Here is a 24,399-nt window from a genome sequence, read left to right on the forward strand (position 1 = left end):
ACCATTCTCAACAAAATACGGGGGGGGGGGTGTTAAATATTTTCAGAAATTGTAATCTTTTTACAATATGATCAAGAATGATAAAGTTTTGTTTAATTTGACCTAAAAAGTTAACATAAATTTAGAAAATGCTTGTTTAGCTCGTCTTTTGAGGGAAATACAGAGAAAACACGACGGCTTCCGTTGGTTTAGTCCGCTCTCAAATCAAAACAATGGGCGGGACACAGATGTATGGTTCCGCTCCTCTCCGCCCCTCTGACTGTACTAACAGCTGAAACGCAGCAGTGTTTGAAAGAAAACTCACCATACCTGTTCATTGTTTGGGGCTGTATTGTAGTTCACTGGAAACAACACTGAAAACTGCAGCTTTGTTCTCACAAATGCTGCTTTATTTTATATCTACAGCTGGAAATAGCCCGTTTCCGTCGAGTATGTAGCACTAAAAACGGAGGAAAATCACACCATTGTATTCATAACATGAAAAAACACAAATCCCGTAACTTTCGTTGATTCTCAACAGTCTGCACACTTTGCTCACCCTTTTCACAGAGGGTGTTGTAATCATACTGTTTGTGATTCTGAATAAGGCACAATGTAGAAAGTGTGAAAACTTTAACAAGGGATGAAAAAATAAGAATTACATTTGGATATTTTTGGTCTACTTTGGTTTCCATTTAGACCTGAGTTGTTTGACTTGAAAATGCATGGTTCCATCAGTAACAATTAGAGAAAAAAGTTTTATATGCGTATTTAACGGGATTTGATTTTACCAAAATAAAAAACATGACCTGGCCTACCAGTTTTTTCATTCTTATCTTTAATATATTTTTCTTAATGATAGAAATGTTATGAAAGTTACTATAGTCATTTTGCCTTATGTTAACCGATGGCTGCCTTTTTGTTATCTTAGCTCAAACTAGTTTGTGCCTTACTTTCTCTGCTCCTCACTGAAATAAAAGAGAGCTGTTTTGGTGAGAGAAGCCAAGCCAATGCTGTGCTGTTAAGGAGGGGAGGGGGTACTCACTTTTACAAAACAGGACAAAACCTGCAGACAAAATGAGAAAAAGGCATGCAGCACAATGATCATTTAATCTTGAGTATCTTCTTTCATGATAGTAGGAAACCGAAACCATAACTGCAATTTGCATCAAAATTTCGGATTTCTCCTCTTATGAATTGGGGAAAAAGGGGTACAGGCAGAACTGTATTGCAAATTCTTTATAGTTGGAAAATGTTGTTACAAACGGTTTGATAAATACAAGCATTCGACAAAGCCTTATCTAAAAAAGTTGACCCTCCATTACATCCACAAACACACACAGATATGATCATATTTTTGTTAGAAAAGAAACATAAAAAACAACCCCGGGCCATGTTTATACATTTGCATATTTCAAAATATTAAACAACTAAACTCCTGTCTTAAAATAACAAGCATAACTTAAACTAAATGACAGTTACACACTCTGTTTCAGTCATTGTCCTCACGATGTTATGTACAAACTAAATGTTGTGCATTGCTGCTCCTCTCATGTAATACGTCATTAAAGCAAAGAAAGGGAAGTAAGTGCCAGAAGTCGGTCTGAATGACGACAGCAGACCTGAATTGTACCTTGGATAACTTAGTGTCCTATAAACTTCGACGGTAAATCAAAGTCATTATTTAGTAAACCATTTTCAAAAAGCGGCGAGTGAAAATCATTGTGAGCAGTTGAAATCAGCAGGAGAGTTCCTCATGAAAGGGAAATCAATGTCAGAGAAGAAGAAGCTCAAATGTTTTTTTTCTTGTCTGCATCGGAGCTTTGTATTCTGGAACTGTGAGAGTCTTATTGTGAGAAAAAGGCAAAGGAGCATCCACAGAATGAAAATGAGGAAATTAATGAAGCAATCTTTTGTTCCCAGACACACATACAACCGCTTCTTTCTCATTCACACACTGACAAAACTGTACAAAAAAATCATCTTTAATAGTTTCATATTAATAATAATTAAATCAGACTTCTATTGTGTTTGTTTTTATGCCTTAATTCAGTACAGACTGTGCTGCAGTGTGACCCCACCCAGGGAGCTTTCTTTTCATCTTATTTTCTTTGCTGCTTTCCTTTTCACTTCAACTGTTTGTCTCGGGCAACATCGAATACCCCAATTACTCCTGCTGCTATCACGAAATCTCTGTCTTAAAGTGCTACCTGGATAATAGCACTGATATTCACGTCTACAGCTTGTAGAAATAAGAGCTCTTATTATCTGCAATTCTGCCTGTGTTGTGATTAGATCTTAAACAGTAAATAGGTGCATGTTTCAAGTCAAGCTGTATGAGTTTAATTTTGTCTTTAGAATGAAACATCTCTCCCACAGAGTTCATCTGGATCCTTGAAAAGTATTGAATGGACGTTTGAAATTAAAGGCCATAAAAGTCTTATTTTTACATCTGAGAGGTCTTGGATTTTGATGGTATGTTGATTAAGAGATGTATTTAGCCAATCTTTGAATCAGTCTGGCACATATGCTAAAATATGTAATGATAAATGTCAGTATGCCATGTATTGATAGAATAAGTGGCATTAAATGTGCCAGAAATGATCAAATTTGGGCATTTATGACCAAAATAGGTCCTTGTCCCAAATCACCAACATTTCATAAACAGCTCATTAAATCCGGAGGTTGAGCCCTGGTCTGTGTACCAAGAAATCTTTCATTTTTTTGCCATACAAAAGGTGGTATTGATTTTACTCAGCTTAGGTCTTAAAAAGACCTAAATTTGATTTCTCAAAGTGTGTAGGAACCTTGCTCCCTTGCCTCGACCACCGGTGTTGAAAAATGATGCCAATACAGAAGTGCAAAAAGCTGTAGTTCCTCCAGTGTACACTAGAGGCTGGCTGTGGGGACACTGGCAGTCTCTGACAACCCATGTTAATGTGCTTATTATCATGCCTCTTCACTGGTGATATCCAGGGCCAGAGGTGTTAGCGTCTGTGTCCACAGCTGGTGATTTCCTCAGTAGTAGGTGTAACGTTGCCTGAAATAGCTCTGTGTGCTTCATATTTCCTTTATCATGAAAATATCAACAAAAACACACTCGTAAATAAAGCAAAGAAATCCTGTCCCAGCAGGCAGCAACTGCAGACCTGGAAACTTAACACTTGAAAAGATGAGTCCAGGTCGGTTTCTCTTCTTCTATTATTATTAGCCCCCACACATTCTTGATTTTGTTTGGCCAGTGAGGGAAAAGTGACATTGTGGAGCACAGCGCTGTTCCAAAAGTTGAACCGTTTTCAACTGAGAGCGCTCTGAACTTGGCAACAAGAACAGACAACTCCAAGGGTGTTTTTTCTTTCCACTCAAGAGCACAGAGAAAATGCTGGACTACAACAGCTTTATACTGAAAACAAGCACTGCCAGTGGTAAAAGCCCCAGCTGCAGACACAGACTCTTATGTTTTTGGGTTGTCCATCCATCCATCTGTTTTGGCCATTCTTCTAAACGCAATATCTTGTTGCTAAAAGGGATTTCTTCAAACTTTGCACCTGTGTTAATTTTAGCAGCTGTTTATCATTTTAGTCAGTCTTAAGATTAAAATGTTTACGAATTATAGTCACATTAGTCATTTCTTCCCTTTATAGTTTGTCTTTCAGTGTACAAATGTCAATAACATTTTAGTGCAGTTGTAGTCCATAAAAAGTTCTTAAATTCTAGTCTTTATTTTAAGTCAAACATTTATTATCTTTGCCTGAACCTGGTGCCATATCATACTTGTGTGATTATGCATTCTGCCAAACCTGGAATCTCTGCTTTCTAGAGCAGAGGCAGCAATGCTAAAGATGCATTGTGTTTTGATGGATTTACCCAAAGTGGAAAAATATGGATTATAAATGTCTGACAAAACACAACTACATTTTAGTCTTGTTTTAGTCTCCTTGACAAAAAAATAAATAAATAAATAAACGTACTTTGTCAGTTTTAGTCATAAAGGATCTATTCTTAGCTAGTCTTGGTCTAGTCTTTCTAATGGAAAAAATTAGTAACTAACATTTTAGTCACTTTTTAACATTGCTAAATTAGCACTGCTTTGCACAAATGTTAAGTCTGCTTAATGGATGAATTGATTTGATTTTGGACGTCACAGGTTAAAGGTCAAGGTTATTATACCTCATTTTCAACTCTTGAGTCCCATGGTCATTTTGTGGTGAGGTCAATATACCAAGAATGCCTCGAGAAATTTTCTTCAAACTTTGCATGACTTCTCTGCCTCAAGGATGAACTAATGTAATTTTTTAAGATCACACGGCAAAGCTCAAGGTTATTGGGCTCCATGGTAGCTCCTTGTGATGAAAACATCTCAAGAATGCTCTAAAGAATATTTTAAAAGACCTTTAAAATTGCAACAAAAAAAGTGTTTAAGATGTGTTGTATGACAGAAGACTGTCACTTATGTTTGTTGGCTGTTTCTCTGCCTGAGCCATCGACTCCTGAGTTTTCTTTGCACCGAGGCACCTAGACATCCTTCACTGCTACCTAGTTTTAAGAGCTGCTCCTAAATCTATGGGAGATTGGTGGCCCCAATTGTGGATGCCCTTCCTGACCACCTGAGGGCTCCTCAGACTGCAGAGGCTTGGAAGGAGGACTCCTTTCTTTTCTCTTTACTAAAGCTTACCTTGGAGCTAACAGATTCCTTGATGTGATTCTTGGATGTTCCTGTTGTAATTGCTAGATTGTTGTTTTCCTCATAGTTTTTCTTATTTTAAGTGTTTTTTTAATCTATTTCACAACTACAGCACTTTGAGATTTGGTGTGAATGTAAAATGCAAATACAATTTATTATCACACTGTGGCTGTGATCTGTAAACGTCTTTGGGTGTGTTTGAATGGGATTAGCTAATACAGATGGCAGATATCAACCTCTGCCATGAGTTTATGAATGTGGAGTGAAAAGGTGTGAATGGCTAGGTACTCTGAGTAGTCAGATGACTAGAAAAGCGCTATACGAGGTCAAGGTCATATTATCAAATTTCTGTAATGAAGGTGGGCAATGTAAACTTCTTGATAACGGATCCATTTTAGTTTTTAAAAGGGTTAAAGCTTGATATACTCAAGGGCATGGCTGAAAACACCAGCATGTTGTAACTCTATGCCAGGAGGCCTAAGGCCCATATAAGATCTGCCTCTTTGTCTGTTTTAAGGTCTTTGTGTTTGTTGTTTTTTCTTTCTTTCTTTTTGTGCGATTTATTCCTGCGCTGCCTTTATTTGTAGAGGAGGACAGTGGACAGATTTGGAAACAGGGAGGAGAGAGAAGGGAGTGACATGCTGGAAAAGAGCCACAGGCCACACTTAAGCCCAGGCTTCACTGGGGCAAGGGGGTAACCTTACCTCTAAGCCATCTATGCCCCTGTCTGTTACTAGGTTGACCAAAAGTTAGTTCTTAATATAGCAGCCACCACTGATTGGCCTCAGATGCCCCTTCAATAACCCGAATGGTTGATGTCACTTGGGCTTCAATCAACATTTTGTACCATATAAACACTTAAATGTGATTTTAAATGTAGCTCCCAGTGTTCAAGCTGCCGCCCTAGCATAAAGGCCAACAATTGCATTATTCTGGAGTTAATTCAGGTCAGTATGAATTTCAGCTAAATTGAGATTCTCCATTAAAGAAACCAGTCCAGTAGTGGAGACAGAGTGAGGTCATATTGCTGTCAGTCTGTGCCGTCAGTGCTACGATGATGCAACGTCTGGCCTGTGCCAAACTTTTATACTCTGCTGTCCCCTCACACCCTCACACCATCACACTCTCTCTCTCTCTCTCTCTCTCTCTCTCTCTCTCTTTCTCTCTCTATCACTCTCACATACACACATATTTTTCCTGCTAGGAGTCTTTGAGCATGTTGATGCGTGCAAAGATCTTGAGAGCGGGTCCCAGTTTAATGTTCATGGTGCTCATGAGGTGGTCTTCCTTTAACAGCAGTAGGGCCTGTCCATCAATCTCCTGAGAGCGAAACTCGTCTGCGATCTCCTGACAGCCTGTGTGAAAAACAGTTGGGGAAGAAAAATGAGCTGAAGTCAGACTAAGAACTGGACTCAGAGATGCTCTGATACCATATTATCCTTTCAGATAGCTGAATTTATTATCAAGCACTGATGCAGTACTAGCGGGAAAAACAACAGAAACCAAGAACCTGTTTTTATTGTGTTTTTTTTAAAGCAAAATATAACTAAGAAAGAACTTAAAAAGATCACTATTTTCTCATATCCTTAAGATAGATTATTTCTGTGTTTGCATTACTGACCTGGCAGGGAGCGGATAAACTCGTACACCTCCTCCACGTTCCACCTGGCGGGGTCGTTAGGTACGAAGCGCTGACAGGGTGAAGGTTCATCTCTTCCGCTCATCACCTCCTGATCTGAGGCCCTGCTAGAATGCCGGTGGACGGGGACCTGAGTGGGGGCTGGAGCGGGAGCAGGGGGTCCTGAGCTGGCTGCAGAGAGTGGGGACGGCGGCTCCTCGTAGCTGGACATGTCCGAACAAGGGCTGGACTCCTCCTGACTGGGCTGAGAGAGATGAGGCGAGGACACAGAGCCACCCTGAGTCCGCTGTGGTGATGTGGAGAGTTTCTGAAAGGGAAAATGGCATCCAGACATTTAAGAAATGAATGGCTCATCAGTAAAATCGCTGTTGGGACATTGTGTTAGAAGTAGCAAAGATTAAAGAGGTAGTAAGTAAGATTGATACAGTACTACTGCTTCAAATGAGACTAACACACCTGCAGGGATTTGATAGGGCTGTTGGACTGATACCAAGGCCTCAAGACTACTTAAAACTACTTTGTCAGATGTTGAAACCTCTGGATTAGAAAACTTACCTCCTGATCCCAACATGAAACTAAAGCACCCCCCCCACTGGAGGCTCACGACCCACCCCCGAGGCAAAACATAACTCCACACATTTTGAATATAAAACATAAAAAAAGGGTTAGCTCAACCCAGGTGTGCACTGCACTGCTCCTCTGTAAAGTAGAAAGTGATAACAATGCAGTGTTTAAACTCGCCTTCAGCTAGGTCAGAAAGTTCTGATATTATAACACCTATAACACAATTGTAAGGAGACAGTACTGAACAGGTAAGAATAATTAAGTGTTTTACACACTCTTGGTTCTTGCTTTGCCCAGCATTTGTTTACCCAATTAGGTACAGTGGTAGCTTATGAAGAATTAACAGATGGGTGTTAAATCCACAATATATATTTTATGCTAAATAGGGATGAGTATCAAAATCCGGTACCAAGACATTTGATACCAACGGAACTGAATTTTGGCGCTTCGTTTTGGTGCCCTGCAACCCTGACATAACCCTCCGCCACTCCAAATGAAAGACACGACGTGTTTGAGCCTCACATATAAAGAAGATATTCCTTTACTTACATATTCTATTTGCATCTTCTGAAGATATTTCTTTGAATCATTTATGCTTACAAGACAGGTTTTATTCACCCTCCGCCTTTTACCACACTTTTCTCTAAAGGTATCAATACAGGCACGGTTTAGGCATCGCCAGCATTTAAAAAGTATCAATTCAGCACCAGTATCAGGAAAACCCCAAATAGAATCTCCCTACAGCTAAAAGGGGGAAATACATCAGTCTTGTTACAGGAACATGACCCTCACTTAGGTCTAGACAACTGTCTTAGACAAAACAGTCACAACTGTTCTGCTGAGAATAAAAGCTGTAACCTTAATGCAGATAAGCAGAACCTAACCAACACAGCTGATCCTAGTTGAGTGATGTAGGGTGGCAGCCTCTTGGGCCTTGTTTCTACGACAACGTTTTGCTTCGTTTTGCGTTTTCATTTCCAAAAAGTTCCATGTTTAGACGGCACATTTTCAAAACAATCTCCATCTACAAGAGAATGCAGGAAACAGAAAAATGCCTTAGTGAGGTGATTTACTGCACAATAAAACTGTCTCTACAAAAAGGACAGTGTTTTCATCTGTTTTTGAGAATATGTAACATTTTTATCATACAGGTGTGCATGAGTGTAATTCATCACTAAATCCTCCTCATCACCATCGTAGCATAGCAGCGAAATCTTACGGCATATATAAACACAAAAATGCATTACAAGACCAGTCTTATTATAACAAAATCCTGTTAAGACGGTTTGATTTTCCAGGGACAAATTTTTCTCCTAAAGCCTTTGATTTCTCGTGGATATTCTCCGAAAGTGCAGCGCTTCCTGCTTTTAGCGCAGCAAAAGAATGACAGCCTTTCAGAACAATATTTCTACTTCCCTTTTTTCAATTTTATCTGATTCTTGGAAGTGATTACTATCTTTTTTAACCATAACACGGAAGCTTTATTCCTGTCTCCTCCATCAGCTGTGCATTGATATGTGCCGGTGGAGGAGGAGACAGGGGAGTCTATGGGCTGAAGTCAGTTATTAAAACTTAAAGAAAAAAAGATCAAGTCTAAATAATTTCTTAGAAGCAGAAAATAGCATTTATATTGCATTTATAGGAAAATAGAAATATCATACTGAAAAAAGGCTCCAGCTGCGCTCATGTGCAGCGCCGGGCTTTATGATTAAAACCTCGAGAAGTTTAAGGCTGTAGGAGCTGAATTTGTCTGTGGGGAATTTATTATTCTCAGCGGATATCTACGTTATAACAAGACTGATCTAGCAAAGCATTTTTGTGTTAATATGAGCTGTGAAATTTCTCTGCCTCATTACAATGATGATGACCGTGATTATCATGATGATCAATAAAAAAGGTAAAAGTAATCATTTCCAAAACTAACAGCATGACTTTATCTAAAGAAACTGGCACTGATAGCCTTCTAAACTAGAATAATGTTTCCCCTTTTCTAAATCCAGCTGTCTGTGACTTGACAAGCAGTAAATAAATCAGGCGGCTTGGCTCGAGCTGCCATGGCTGGGTTCAGAGTGCTGCGACACTCATGCTTGACAGCTGATTGCAGCCGTAGTGCGCATGTGCGTTTTTTAGAAAATGTCGTTTTCCCTGTTTACATGGAGATGGAGGCAGGGGCATTTTGAAAACTTCCACTCTGGAGCCCGTTTCCAGAAAGTTTCATTTTCAGGCACCAAAACGCCATTGCTGTATAAACGGACAGCCAAAACGCTACAAAACTTTTGTGTTTTCACTCGAAAACACAAAAGTTAATCTGTAGTCTGGACATGGAGGCGTGAACATCTCCTGCTCTGACCACAGCTGAGAGGGACTACTGCACGAGGAGTGGGCTGCCTGTCAGTGCTTTGGGACAGGGAGGGGCCCATGGCAGCGCCCGCTGCTCAAAAGGCGTGACAACGATACATGCTTTCATGTCAGAGTCTCCAAAAGTCTCCAACAACACCAGAAAAAGTCGCAAGATTTGTCGCTAGTAGCTTTTTTTTTTTTTTTTTTTTTTTTTTAAAAAGAGTCGCTAGAGGGGTCTGAAAACTCGCTAAGTATATCAACAAATGTGCTAAGTTGGCAACACTGCAAGGAGGTACAGTAACAATCAGCTATCCACCTTGTCCCGCTGTGAATGACGTCATGACTGACGCACTTACGTGACCAAAGATCGTCTCTGCCTGAAATACACATTACTCTGCCAGGAAACCAGCCAATACCAGCATCGTTCTCCAGTAGCATAAAAATGAATTTTTTGCTGGTAAAAAATAACTCGCCACAGTGGCGAGTGGTCTTAAAAATTTACCAGCCAGAGACAAAATCTACCCTTAATTTGCGAGTGGCATGGCCAGGAGACAACTCAACATTTAAACGCAGAATATTTTGGAATTGACATTCATTTCTTATTTCTTTCTGAGTTCTTTCAATATTTTCTGTTAATTTTTGCCAGGGTTTTCTTTCATTTGCTTCCTTGTCTTTTGCCCACCTTAAGCACGTCCTTTTGTTGACCATTTTATTTTGTTGTTGTGAACTATTTGGTAATTAAATTAAAATTTTGGTCATAGAGAAAGTATCTAAAAGCTTTAACCTTTAATCCATAGATAATTGGCTGCACTAGAGTCTCTATTTTTATACCACAGTTGGGTAAAACACTTAATTGTGATTGGTCAGGTAGCCTAGCAACTTTCTGCAATGGATGATAGCAGTCAAACATCACTTCCTGCTCTCCCGAGTGACTACAAACCCACTTAGGTAAAAAATTCTGAGAACGATTAGCAAGAGATTAAAAAACACTTGAAAACTGAATTTTCCATGATGGTGTAGCTTTTTGTGCTTCAAATATTTAAAGGAAAAAATAAGATAAGGAAAAAGGAGTGCCAAAGAAGAACTCTGTGGCTTTGGGTTGACTCTAGTGAGAGGTCAAGTTGTAAGAAGTGGGACCAGTGTTGTGTTTCTACTGGCTTTAAGCCAGTGATCGCTCTGTGACAGCAGGAGCTGTAGTCTGCCAACATGTTATCAGGTTCTTAACACACTGAAACGTATTAAAAAAATTGTCCAAGTGAAGCTCTAAATCAGGTAACACGGTTAAAATCCAAACATAAGATATGTGATGCCAGTTTATGACATGACAGGTCACAAGATGGGCTTGTCTGTCCAGTTTTGATGGAGAGAGGCTGAAAAGAAACTCATCAGTCAATAACTTTGTTTATTTATAATGTTATTTTTATGGTCGCAGTTCAGAAAAGTAAACATTTGTATGTTCAGCTAACCATTCATTTGGTTTAGAATCCTAATAACTGTTAATCTAAATTATTTTTATACTTCAAGCTTTTCCTTCCCTAAAACCCCTACAGGTCCCGTTCACTGCCATTGATTTTGACAGAATATTTTCGTCCACAAAGGGCTGCGGCCTGCATTGTTTGGACAAAGTAACCAGATAGATTGCTCTCATCAATTCCTTGTTAGATATCCATGATGAAGAGGAGCACACCATTACTTAGAGCAACTAATGGGTTCTAGGAAAGCAGCTCCTATTACAGAATCTGGAGGACTAAACTGTAATCAAATCAATCAGCAGAAATTAGTCTGATTAATTCAACATCAGTTAGTGCACTTTGGGTAACAGAGAGAAGGGAGGGGATAACAGCAGTGAAAGATGTTTGAAAGACATATATACTGGCACATGAGGAAAACACTTAAGACATCATGCTATAGGACATGGTGATGGTTAAAGATAGTAAATGGAAAAGAAGATCCTAGCAGAATCTGATAATTACAAGGTAGAAAAACTGAAATAACTTCTGCACCGCTTCCTGATGATCTGTTTATCATGCCTCACTCAGAATCAGTGGAAATATTCAGATTCTTCATATTATTTTTCAGTGTTAGGATAAGTTTTTATACATGTTCGCAATAATTTTTTGTTTTCATTGCCAAATGTGTCACTATTGCCTTAAAATGTAACTTTCTAGTGCACATAGGAGCTGCTAAATCCACTTCAGGGACCTTTAGAAGTACTAAATCAAAGTTTGCTGATTAAACAACAAAATAAGCAGATCCAGTAGCTTCTGATGTCTCTATAAGTTGTGCAGGAGGCAGAAAATCTCTACTAATGCTCCTCCAATCCTGCTGGTCACCCATAAACGTTGACAAAGATCATCAAGCACTTAATGACCCTTTCAAAGACAGAGGGAGATAATCGGGCACGGACACAAACGATGCCTGAGTTCATTAAAAAGCACTAGGCGTGAAAAGCACCGGGCACAAAATGTGCAGTGGAAGCAGGATCTGATGGGAGGTAAAGTGTCGATGAGGGCGTTATAGAGGAGGACTTTGTGTGGTTGTTTCTGTACCTGTTTTTTAGCCTCTATACTGGGACGGCCCTGAGGTCTTCGCTGCCAGCGATTAGTCAGTTTACTTCTCTCTTGGCGGAAAAGGCCCATGCGCTTCGTGCAGCCAACATTGTACCTGTCCACAAAAAGTCATCAATAAGAGCTCCTCTTTCTTAAATACTTTTATCTTAAACAAGAAGTTAGACAAGCAGGTGACTGACCTTTTTGCGCAAACCATGGAGCAGAACCTTTTGGAGCCTTTAAAAGTGTAGGCGAAGTCAACCCAGCCGCAGTACTCACATGTCAACTTTGGTTCCTGCTCTTTGTCTGCATGAGGAAAACATGAGATAGACATCACAATATGACTTTCTTCACTTAGTGAGACATTCACTCATTCTATGTGGACTAAAACAGTCAGATCACTGGCAAGAAACCTGAAAAAGTCATTCAAATCAGTGTTTTATATTTTTTTGCATAAACTGAGGCTTGCTCAGTGAGGCTTAACATGAAATAAACCTCACCAAATTCACCTTTGTACCTCTTGAACTATTTTTCTGTCTGCTCCAAACTGCTCACTGTTCTGCTTCAATCTTCAAATGATTTAAATTTGCATATTCAACCACACTTTATCTGTGGATTTGAATATCAACACCTCTTCAACCTCAACAACTCCTTGTAAAGTCTGCTTTGTTTTAGATGTATTTTGGTTTTGTATTTCAGGTTTACTACACCTGAGCAAAGGTTTACCTACTGATGATTGCAATTCCTGGATGTGTATGCTATTCACGTATGATCCAAGATACATAATCCTGAATTTAATAAAGACACAAAATAACAAATTTATACAGAAAATACTCTGCAATATTTCCCACAATTATAAACATATATATCATGCAGAACATCAGCGTGATATGGTGATAAAATATTTTTACCACCATTGGTTCAGATTGTTGGAGGTTCTTTGTTCAGCCATTTTCTGGTCATTGCCTTTCTATTTAACCTTGTAAAGCAGATGGGTTTGCCAGACTCCATGTCTATCAATCTTGAAAAGCTCTACTCCACAAGATTTGTGCCAAACTGAACACTGTTCAGACCAATCAGTGCCATCTAACAAGAACAAGGCAGTAGCTATGGGCAGGGTATAGTTGTACTCCAATCCATTTGCAATGACTGTTCAGTGGGGCAATTAGCTCAGATGTAGTTTTAGCATAAGGTCAGTTTGACTAAAATTGGACCACATTTCTGTTTAAAATAAAGAGTAAAAACAACACTAAAAGCTTTTCATGATGTGAAAGATATTTTCACTCTTCTGCCGACCTGCTTCAGCATGAGTTTGTGATAGTTACAGGGGGAGGGGTTAGCTGTGTGAGTGGTTGTGAGTGGTTATACAGTGGCTGCTAGCGGAGTGATTGGCTCGGGCTTGTCCAGTTTTGACAAAACTGCTGCTGTGGCTAATGTGTCTTTATTAAAACAAGGGCAGAGAGCCACAGTGAAAGCTTTCCTGACAAAAAGAACATTGCAAGTAACTTCACATTATTTACTGACTCACTCTTCTCAGTGAATCTGAAGCTAAAGGAGGTCTGAATGCAGCTTAAGCTGATCATGTATGTGCTTAGAGTCACGTAAAATGAACATGAAGTAGAACTTCCTGTATCACTTTAAAACACACGCAGGAAGTGGCCAAGTATCAGAGGCAGCCTCGGCCTGTTAGTCAACCACGTAAATGAACACTTTAGAAAAAGGTAGATTCCTCTCCTGGGAAACCAAGGACATTTAAAATAACCGTACAGACATTTTGTCTTACTGAACATTAACGAAATTAATTCAATTAATCCAAATCAATTAAAAATTGTGCTGCTTTCTGGTTCGGATGCAAGGTCAGTTTTGTTTTCACTCTCCACAGTCTCACCAAGCCCACAACACAATCTGATTGGCTAGACATCACACAAGCCCGGTTTTCCTGTTGCTGCTGTGTTGCTCAGAGTTGTTTCTCATATCAACAGAGGTAGTGCTGAGTTACTATTTTTTTTCAGGGTAAGTGTATGTTGTTTATCATTATAAATGCATGGCTGAAAATATCAGTTGACTTTAAGAGGGGTTAAGGAATCAAGAAGTAAGTTTTGGCAGATGGAAAATAATATCAATGAGCTCTTTATGAGTTACAAAACAACAATAATGTTTGCACAAGTATTTGTTATTTCTACACATTTATTTCTATTACTTGAAACTATGGATGCATGATATTTGATTTTTGCCAATCTGTTGATATTTACAAATTAATTTTAGCTGATATCGATACCAATATTTCAGTGTAGTTCAGACCTAAAACCTCAGTCCTTATAACACACAATTTAAAGTTTGAGGATGAACAAATTAACAAATTTTAGTCCTTAAAACACACTTTAAAGTGTAAGGAATGTCTCTGACTAAAGAGAAAGACATCAGCTGAAGTAGGTCTGTTACTCTACTAGTTTGTTGTCTGTTTATATAGCCAATATTTACATCTGATGAAGCTAGATTTTTGTTGCCAAAAAATCAGTTGTAAATATCAGCAGAAATTTTCATATTTTCCTAATTTTTGGATAATATCGTGCATCCCTACTTGAAACAGCTCTTGTGTCGTGGGGCAAAGTAATGTATAGCAGGATGCCACAGCATGATTCTCAATGAGTGGTACAGCTGACTGTTCAAAGACGTTAAGGACAAAACCAACCAAAATAAAATGTTATACTTTGTCCACAGGAGGTGCCAAGATGCACACAAACAGAAGTTCCTCTCAGGAGCTTTAAAACCAAAACTTCTGCAAGAGTTTTCAAATTTGGCAGGTTGTTTTTGATCTTGGTTAAGAAGCAAAGTCATGCAGGTTATGTGGTCTGGTGAGGAGACGAAGAAGATTGTGATTAAGCTGAGTGCAGCCTTTCTGTCAGACAAAAGCAACTTGTCATCATTTATCAGAGCGACTCAGAGCAGTTTGTCAGGTCAGAATCTGAACACAACACCAGTAGCTCCCACTGCAGATATTTTGTGTAAGGACAGTGATAGTCTGTCCTTTGTAGTGATGTAGTGAGTGCTGTACTGTTTGACAAACCTTCTACAACAGTCTCAACATGACTGACAAGCCATTTGTCATCTTTGGTCTTATCTCAAGCTCCAGGACAATGTGACATATCTGGTTAACAGTCTTATTACACTTGTGTAGTTGTATTTGTGCAATAGCTGTGGTCTCACCTGGCTGGTTTATGTCCTCAGGCTCTGAGTCAGAGTTCGCTGCATTGCTGACGGGGGTTTTGTCAGGGTCTGAGGAGAGCTGGTGATCGAGTTTCTTCGGGCTGTCGATGAGAATGGGTAGACGCTCAACCTGGTGACAGGAAAAAGGGTGTATGTTCAAGGAATGCAAAACAGTACAAGACAAACAATGTCAGAGTGTTTCACACTAGGGGAAATGCAAAAAGTCAGTTTAGTCTATCAAATAAAACGATTATTGATTGATATTTGTTTTGTTAACTTGTATATCAGATATTTTCAAGGGTTTTTGGGCTGCTAGTAGATTTTTTTGGAAAATAAAACCCATAATACTTTGCATGACAAAATAAAATATTTATGTCCGGTATTGCTAAACCATCATCAATTACTTCAGTAATAAAAACAATAATAAAATAATAAAAAGTGCTGTATCCATCTTTTTAAAATGCACAGACTATCACCTAGTCTGCATAACAGGCTGAGTTGTTTGATGTCCTTGTACTCTGTCTGCATGTAAATATACGGGGTATTTACACTGAGTGGCCAGTAGGAGGCAGTGACTGCCAGTGAGAAATTACACCTGGCACATTTGATCATGTTGCATCACAAAAAAAGGCTTGTTTCACTGACATTTAGCCATTTTTCAATAAGATAAATAAGGATGAGATGATCTTCATGTCCACCACAGGGAAACAGATACACTTTAAAATTAAATATCTTAAATTTAAATGCTGATTACAGATTAAAGAAGATTGTTTTATGCCTTGAGATGTAGCATTGGGGCTTTTGTTACTCAGGCACTTTCAGCCATGTGTAGTCTTCCAGCTACACAGCCTTTCGTCACTATAATTAATGACTGAATCAAACAGGAGCAGCGAGCTGTCACTACTTGTAGTAACAGAGGGTTTTGTGTGTTCCTGCTGACGGCTCCCTGCAGGCGCGTACACAGGAGAGCGTGTCAGCTCCTGGTTGTTTATCGTCTCTCTCTCTGATCGTCGGGCAGAGATCAGGGCACTTACACACACGGGGAACGGCTCAGCTCCCTCCTGGATGACGAAGCCTTCGATGACGTGAGTGAGGACCTGCGGCTTGACGATGGCCTGGGGCGGCTTGTTCTCTCCATTCTGCGGTGTGCTGCCCGTCACGGTGGGCGCCTCGCTCTCGTTCCCCGAGGTCATGGCTGGAGGCGGGGTCCCAGGTGCTGCGCTTGGTCTCTTGGCTGAGCCCCCTGCTGACATAGCAATGAACACAACACACCTGAGTTTACACATGAGTTTAAACGCTGCGAGAGCTGGTCACTGGTGGACAGCAAGCGAGTGAAACAGGAGCTAAAGGTGTTTTCAAGCACAAGTCAGGATTTCATACTCAGCCTTGTGTTAGGTCATCAATAAAAGGGGATGCACCTATCATATATTAGTCTGACAATGACGATGGCAAAAGTAGCCACCAACCATTAGTTTGTTTCCTGCCAAAAAAATAAAAAGCCTTGAATTATTGCATTTCAGTCCTTGTCATCTTTTTTGCAGGCTGTATTTGCATTAAAACACTATCACATGCATCCCACTTGCTTTGTTCATGACTTAACCATCTATATTATGATCAAAGACAAAGTTACAAGGTTTGTCACAGCTCTGCAAAACAAACAAATTCACACAAAAATTGTAATTTCTGTTGACTGTAAATTTTTTAAAACCAAAAATTCTGGCAAACAAGTATTTAATTTTACATTATAATATACTTCTATCTAAATTAGGGCTGTCAACATTAGTCCTGATGTAGATAAGGTCCATAATCAGTGTCTTACTTTTTTTTTTCAATGTCATTTAGTCTAAAGTGACTACCTCTGAGTGTTAAGTACATAGATCTAGACCAAGCAGCAACCGCCAATGCTGAAAAATGAAGCCAACATGGAAGCGCAAAAAAACTGCAATACTGCGAGTGTCCAGAAGTCCTGTACACCAGTGGTTCTCAAACTGGTATCTGGGGACCCCTGTGGGTCTGTGAGCCACAGCTTGGGGGTCTGTGAAGTAATTCATAACAAAAAATTATTAAAGTAATCCCATGTCATTAAAAATCAAATACATATAGGGACCACAGCACCATAAAACAACCATACTAAACCAACGACACCCACATAAGTCAGCTTTGGGCTGATAAAACTCAGATATGATCGTGACATATCACATAATTCTATCACTCATCATGCATCAGTCTCTTAGCTCAGGATGCTTTTGGTGTGCAGGTCCAGCTAGCAACAATGGATAAATATTTAAGTGCCTCCACTTCAGCAAGTGATGCTAGGCCCAAACCAGCTAAACTGAGAAAATATGAGCCATCTTGAGTTTGGTTTTACTGAGAACAGCAACAGAAGACCAAAATGTGTAGTGTGTCTTCATGTGAAGCCATGAAGCCCACCAAGCTAAGGTTTCCTCTGATAACAAAGCATGAAGAGTTTAAGGGCAAAACAAAAGTTTTTTTCTGACGAAGGGGTGAGGAATACATCTGCCAGCAAACACGAATGGTGAACCTGACCACAACCTCAGAAAAAGCACAGAGGACTTCTTAGTTGGCTGCTCAAAGGATTGTAAAAAGTAAGAAGCCCTGTAAGGGGTCCCTAGACCCCAAAATTTCAAGAACCCCAGCCATATACATCACATGTTAAAAAGCCATATTTTACACAAGAAATAAACAAGAAAGAAATAAACTCCACCCACTGTAATCAAACGGCTGACATCACACAGGCTTTGTGAAATTCACTCTACAGTCTGTGATCTAGACAAGAGGAAACAAGATTAGTAAGCGCCAAAAAGTGCTTTAAGTCCGTTTGGATGGTTGTGCTGCCATAAACTGTTGGAGGCAATGCACATGGTATACAGAACAACAGAAGAGACAATCTAGCTAAGACTCATTCTACCAATGGGGACAACAGCAGAGAAGAGTCTAGCTAACCCACAATTTCCACATACAGCGGCTTCACCGGGATCCACCAAAGAGCTGCGTCTCAAGCTTTGTTGAAAGTAGAAATGGACTCTGCGGATCAAATGGAGTTGGGTAATTCATTCCCCCATCAAGGACAACAGATGAGAAGAGTCGGGCTAGTGACTTAGTGGCCTGATGTGCTGGAAGTACCACACACCTTTCGATATTTACTTTACTGTCTCTTTCAGCACACTTTGGTTGAGCCACTGCATCATCTCCCTGAAGCCACAGTGATGTAAAAAAAAGTCCATCACTGCATCTCATCGTGTTGTTTCATGTTAAAAAATGTCATAAACAGCTCAGTGGCAAGTCAAGTCATCTGCACCTTGTGTTAGGTAATATTTACCTTTTAATGTTTCATTATTTCATTTCCAGTGTGTTATAAGTTCCCATTTCTGTGGTTAAGTTCATGTCATAATCTTCAATCTATCTGAAATTCCTTATTCTTCCAAAATAAAAGCAGGTCTGTATTTAAACAGGAAGTCAAATGTTGTTACTTTTAGAGAATACAGTCTGCAATAAAGAAAAGGGAGATTAATTATGACCAAAAAGGAATATTCTTGAGCTCTTTAATACACCAATATTAAAGAACTTAAGATGACTTATCAGCACTTTTGATCATTTTTAATTCAAACTTTTAATACCATGATTATGTCTGATTCCAGACTCTCAACTGTGAGTGCAAACTTAAATGCACAGTATCTAAAATTCTGCCACCAGGAGGCTCTTAACCAAAACAATAACACACAAGTACAGGCCAGTGCTGGCCAGCTCTGCTGCTTACTTTCTGTTTTGAATTGTGGACTCGGTCCATTAAGAACAGCACCTCATGGTGTATTCACTAAACAGGAAACCAACTTTTTGGTTCCATTCATAAATTTCCCATCATGATGGAGAAATCCACTTAAATGGGCACTTCTGTGTTCTCTGAAAGCAGTCCCAGGAAGCAGGTGAACTCTTGCGTCACTTCCATTGCAAATGTGTAAGGGTACCTTTAAGTGTATATCTTCCTCATTATTAGAAATTTATGAATGAAAACAAAACGTCAGTTTGCAGTCTAGTAAATATACTGTCTGAGGTACTATTTCATTGAACTGGGTCCTCAATTCAAAACAAATAGTACTATTGAGAAGGAGGCCACTGAGGTGGACAGCGCTGGTCTTGATTTGCTGGAAATGCTCAGAGGGGAGTTTTCCATGTTACAGGGGTGAGTTTAGGTTACAATGTTATTTAGCAGACGCTTTTATCCAAAGCGACATACATACGGGTAGATAGGAGTTCCAGGAGTTGGGCAAGGGCCCTAACTGGATATTGAGTCTGTACTGATTGGGATTCAAAACACCAATCTCCCAGGCCAAAGTCAGTGGTGTAACACACTGGGCTGGATAGCTCAGTGGTGGAACCGGCAACCTACAGCAGCCTACACAACAAGACACGTGTCGTTACAATAATGAACATTAAGTATTTCTCTGTCTTTAAAACTTAAAGGAATATTTGAGAAAATGTGAGTACTCAAAAAAAAAACAACAACATAGGAATGGCCACTTTTTAAATTAATATAGATATTTCTGTGCAAAAAAATTCTACATACTATATCTTTACCATTTCAGTAGTTTGGGCATTATTTGCTCAAAACTACACATTTCAAAGAAGCCTACTTTGGGTTTCACATGACTTATGAAAACTGTAATGAACTGTAAAAACTGCATTAAATCAAACAATACATTTATGACTATATTTAAATTAACAATAAAATTAATCATTAGAATACTAAAAAACTTGCAGTGTATGAAGTTATAAAAATAGGAAAATACATATATTTTAAATACATACTTTCATCCAAAACATTATTTTATCATAAATCTAGTTTCATTTTAAAACTAAATTGAATAAATTGTTAAATCTTATTTAGATGGTTTCACATGTAAATACATAAAGCAAAAGCCTTTTGTCTTTACTGTTTTCATATAACCATAGATTATAGCCGGTATGCATCAAACACTTAGCTATGCATGCTTATGAAGTTATATCATTAATACAAGACATAATTACTACCGAAGCTTTTTATTCTAGAACAGCATTCTATTATGTTCGACAACCCTCTGATGACTTAAAAGCATTTTGTGATGCTGACAGTGTAATATAAGACCAGCATTAGTCCTGACCTACTGGCACACTGACGATCAATAACAAACAGTAAATCCATCATCGATCACTTCCTCCATTACGGCCAAGTCTTAGCTTCGAAAAACAAACACAAAGCCAGAGTAAACAGCGCCAATCAGCCGTCTAATAAGACTGCTGTTAAAAAGTTTTCTTACCGCGCTGATTTCCGCCGTTTTCACACAGAAGACATGTTCGCTTTAGTTTGTTTGTAGCTGTAGTAATCCGACAGACCTGCTGCTGCTCGTCCACACTGTGGTGGTTTAAAGCAGCAGGGCCGTGGAGAGAGAAAGCTTTTTAACCGAGGGTCCGCCTCCCTGTTTCCTCCCACACTCAGTCTGATCGTCCTCACTCTGCAGCTGCTGCTGCATGCACACATGAGCCAGCCATGAACCCGAGCAGAGGCTCTGAATAAAGAGACGGGCTATTTTTGGTCACAAATACTGACTGTATTTTAAAGCTACGCGCTACTATCGCGAGAAATGCGCGAGAGCACGTGCTACACACCAGCAGGGGCACAGCTAGAGATTTTTAAGGCCAGGGGCCCACTGCCCAAAATGCAGTATTTAGGCATCTATTTATTAGTTTAGTCATTCAGTCTTTAGACAAGGGAATTAGTATCATAAAGCCCCTACCAGCGAATTTTCTTCTTTTGTTTGTTTGGACTCTCCAATACCAACAGACAGCTGAAATGAAGTCTCCCTCTTTATTCATCTTTAAACCTCTGCAGCTGAATTTTCATTTTTTTACTGCGTTCAACTCAAGAGAAATCAAAACTTGGATTAATCATTAATCATTACAAAGTGACCTCCAGACAATTACTAGGGATGCAGAGTGGGTGCAGGTATGTATATTTGGGTATTCGCCAATACCAGACACAAATATGAAAACATAACAATACTATTAAAGCTTTTAAATTATTTATAAAGTTTGGTCTATTGTCATAAAATGTTCCTCAGCCATCCTCCTTACAGTTTAGCAGTGAACAGTTTGCACTGTGCTCTAACTTTGTTCTCCTCATTTATGTTAAAATATCACTAAACAGCAAACTGCAGACACAGCTTCAACTGTGCCTACCTGCTAATATAAGGAGAGGCTAATATCAGTATGCTGTAAAATCATGCTGAGAACAGTCTGAGCAGTGTTTCATGAGTATGAGTCCTTAAGCTTGCTATTGGCATCCTTATTGGGGCATCCCTAAAATGTGATCTAAAATTTGTATTGAATTTCCAATGTGCCAATTTTTTGCAATTTAATTCTGGCTGATACTGAGAGTTATACCAATATATATGAAGACCCCAAACTTCAGCCTGAATAAAAACACTTTTTATAGTATGAGAAAAACAAATAAACATCTGGTCTGGAACACGCTTAAAAGCATGAAGTTGAGGATCTACAAGGAAAAAGCCTTTAGATGATGTAGGTCTGTTGGTCCTGCCTAAAACTCCAAAATTTGTTCTTACCATATTTACAGATGATTTAGGCATATATATATATATATATATATATATATAGTCAATATATTGCTTGTAAATATTGGCAGAAATTTTCTTATCTGCAGATACAGATGATTAACTTTTTAGCCAATATCTGCCATACTGATATCATGCCGGTAATATGCATCCCTATTACAACCATCTTAAAGACTGACTAGAACAGAGCAATGTCTAACACAGAGCACACAAATGACCTACAGCATAATCACAATAGTTGTTGATGTATGCTGACAATGATTAACACAATTCAAAAAGTTAGAGCACTAGCAGAAACATGATATTCTCTACTGCAGAGCAATATTCAGCATACACTCATGGGGTTGACAGTGGGCTTTCACCCAAAATATGAACTTTGTCTCAGGAAAGTGTATATTAATACAACGGCTTGTGAATAAATGTAAACATTAGGTAAACATGACAGAGATGCCTTGTCAAATTTATAGGCTACCTTAACTCTAAAAACTCCACAATACAAAGATATTTTACACAAGAGGTGACCACTGCTTCACAGCAACTCTGTGTGCACTCACCAATGTTCTACTAATGCAATGCTCCGATTCTTTTTATAAACTTCCATTACATGCTATGAAGTCAAGTGACAGCATCTCAGAATACCTATGAGCAAAGAAACAGGCAGTGGTCTGGCCAAGAAATGAGATTACAATCTTTCGCTGCTTACCTAGAACATGAAACAAGCCATTACCTTGACAGCTCTTCAGTGGAGTCTCCTCTTTTTTAGATTAAATGTTCCTAAAGTACACCAGAATCTTCATCAGGCCCTCAGGCCAGTGGATCACAGCAATATTTTCCTTCTGTGGTGGTGAGCTGTGCACCTCCACTGCACATCGCACCCAGCTCACTGCCCATAAATGGCAATTTGTGGTTTACAGAATGTTTCATTTTACTAGAAACACAACATTAAAACTATTTCCAACCATGTAGGAAAAATATCACCATAGAAACTGATCCTTGTCAACATTTAGAAAATACAACAAAAATAATTCTGTGTCCAGCACTCGAGGTCCTCAAAGCTTTAGAGCCAAAACACTTATTAGAAACTGCTTTTAACCCCCTTTACTCATATTACCAGCCTGATAAAGTGTTAACAAAGAGCATCAATAACAATGAAAATATATACAACTGTTGATAAAACAATTCAAGGGTTTAATGACAGGTTCAGAAAAAAATAGCTATTTTACTAGCTTAAAGTTTGGAACACATTTGTGTCAAATGGAATTTCTACAGTTTTTCCAACTTTTTGAAACATTGGTTTTCCAAGCTTCTGTCATCATCGTAAATGAGACAAACATGCATCAGACACTGATTAATGGAGAAAAACTTTTCTGCAAGAGCCATATTAACCAACAGCAAGAGGTTTAAAAGCATCATTGAAGTAAATGATGAAACACTACACACTGTTTCTCAATGAATTTAGGTAGTGCCTTTTAAATCAGTGGGTGCCTGGTTTTGTTTAAAACATGAGCAAAGCTGTGAAGATGAATTAAAAATATTTTTACAACTCAACTACTGATCTATGTAAACAGTTATGAAACAAATTCTCATCAATCTGTACTAACAAGAGTGATGTAGTGTTTAAACTGCATTTGGAGCCCTTGCTCAGATCCATCTCCACTGTGAAGGTCCTATCTATCCTGGAGACTGCCCAGTCAAACAATTTTTTTATTTACATAGTGCCATATACAAATATGTTGCGCTTTTACACTAAAAACAAGCTACTTGAAAGGTACTCAGTTAAAAAATCCCTTAACCAAGTTATGCCCTTAATACTGGCCCCAACAAGGGAACCGTGCAGACAAATGGGCAGCAAAACACCAGCACTTTGCCAGGGTTGTCAAATGGGAACCCCCCTTCACAAGTGCTTTGTTTAGTTAATCCCACAACACCTCCAGAGGGCTGAACAGTGATCTCCAGCATCCAAAAGCCACCCCCCTCCATGCTAGCTCTCACCGCCCACCATGCCAACATGGTGACATTCTTTTATTATGCTGTTTGCAAAGACCATTCATGATTCCACAAATCATCAAGGACTTGTCAACAGTAGCAAGTGTTAACACTAGAGTAGGTTGGTAACGTTAGCCAGTGCCAGACCTGCACTAAAAGATTTCAAAAATCATGTCATGTTAAAAATTTGAGACCCCACACGTGACGACCACAATGATTGATCAAACAGTTTGGGGCAGCCATAGACCAGCCCCATCAACCAAAGTTTGGACATTTTTAAGAGGCTGGAGAGTTGTCAGTTAGAGAAACGACATGTAGATTTTTTTTTCAATAAACAAAATGTACTGTGATGATACTGTACTCAATATAAATCTACAGCGTGGTATCTGACTCTAATTTTATTAGCAGGAAGGTGACGTTTGAACCATATCTGCAGTTTGGTGATATTTGACAAAATAAGAATGGCAAAAGCAGAGTATACTTTAAATTATGTACTGCTTAACTTCTAAGAGGAGGAGTGATGAATATCTGATGAAAAATAAACTTTCATAATAGTTTTAAAAACTTCATAGTTCAAGGTGATGTGCCGCCCATTCATATTTGTACCACGTATAGACAAATATACAAAATGTAAGTACTTGTACAAGAGTAGTGGTATCAGTGCATCCCTACTCCAAACACACCTCATTGTAGGGTGCCGTCTTGCAAAAAAACCATTGTGATTATCTTGCATTGCTTACCCCACTCTAACCTTTATTCATAAACTGGATAGCCAATACAGTAAAGGACAATCAGACATTGTGTACTCAACATTTTGGTGGA

General features: G+C 39.0%; 1 protein-coding gene across 2 annotated transcripts in view; it reads right to left on the bottom strand.

Moving 5' to 3' along the window:
* Positions 1 to 1,948: 1,948 nt before the first annotated feature.
* The window catches only part of phc2b (polyhomeotic homolog 2b (Drosophila)), a 74,081-nt gene continuing 51,630 nt past the window's right edge, over positions 1,949 to 24,399 (bottom strand). The window contains exons 10-15 of one of the 2 annotated variants that reach the window (XM_041781434.1): positions 15,997 to 16,205; positions 14,963 to 15,092; positions 11,956 to 12,061; positions 11,756 to 11,870; positions 6,285 to 6,609; positions 1,949 to 6,018 (exon numbers count right to left, since the gene is read on the bottom strand). In XM_041781434.1, the coding sequence (XP_041637368.1) occupies positions 5,864 to 6,018; positions 6,285 to 6,609; positions 11,756 to 11,870; positions 11,956 to 12,061; positions 14,963 to 15,092; positions 15,997 to 16,205 (1,040 nt within the window). In that variant the 3' untranslated portion in view covers positions 1,949 to 5,863. Of the gene's footprint in view, positions 6,019 to 6,284; positions 6,610 to 11,755; positions 11,871 to 11,955; positions 12,062 to 14,962; positions 15,093 to 15,996; positions 16,209 to 24,399 lie in introns of both variants that reach the window. The other variant, XM_041781428.1, reaches the window with a different exon arrangement.

This window comes from Cheilinus undulatus, linkage group 3 (genome assembly GCF_018320785.1).
Source record: "Cheilinus undulatus linkage group 3, ASM1832078v1, whole genome shotgun sequence".
NCBI lineage: Eukaryota > Metazoa > Chordata > Actinopteri > Labriformes > Labridae > Cheilinus > Cheilinus undulatus.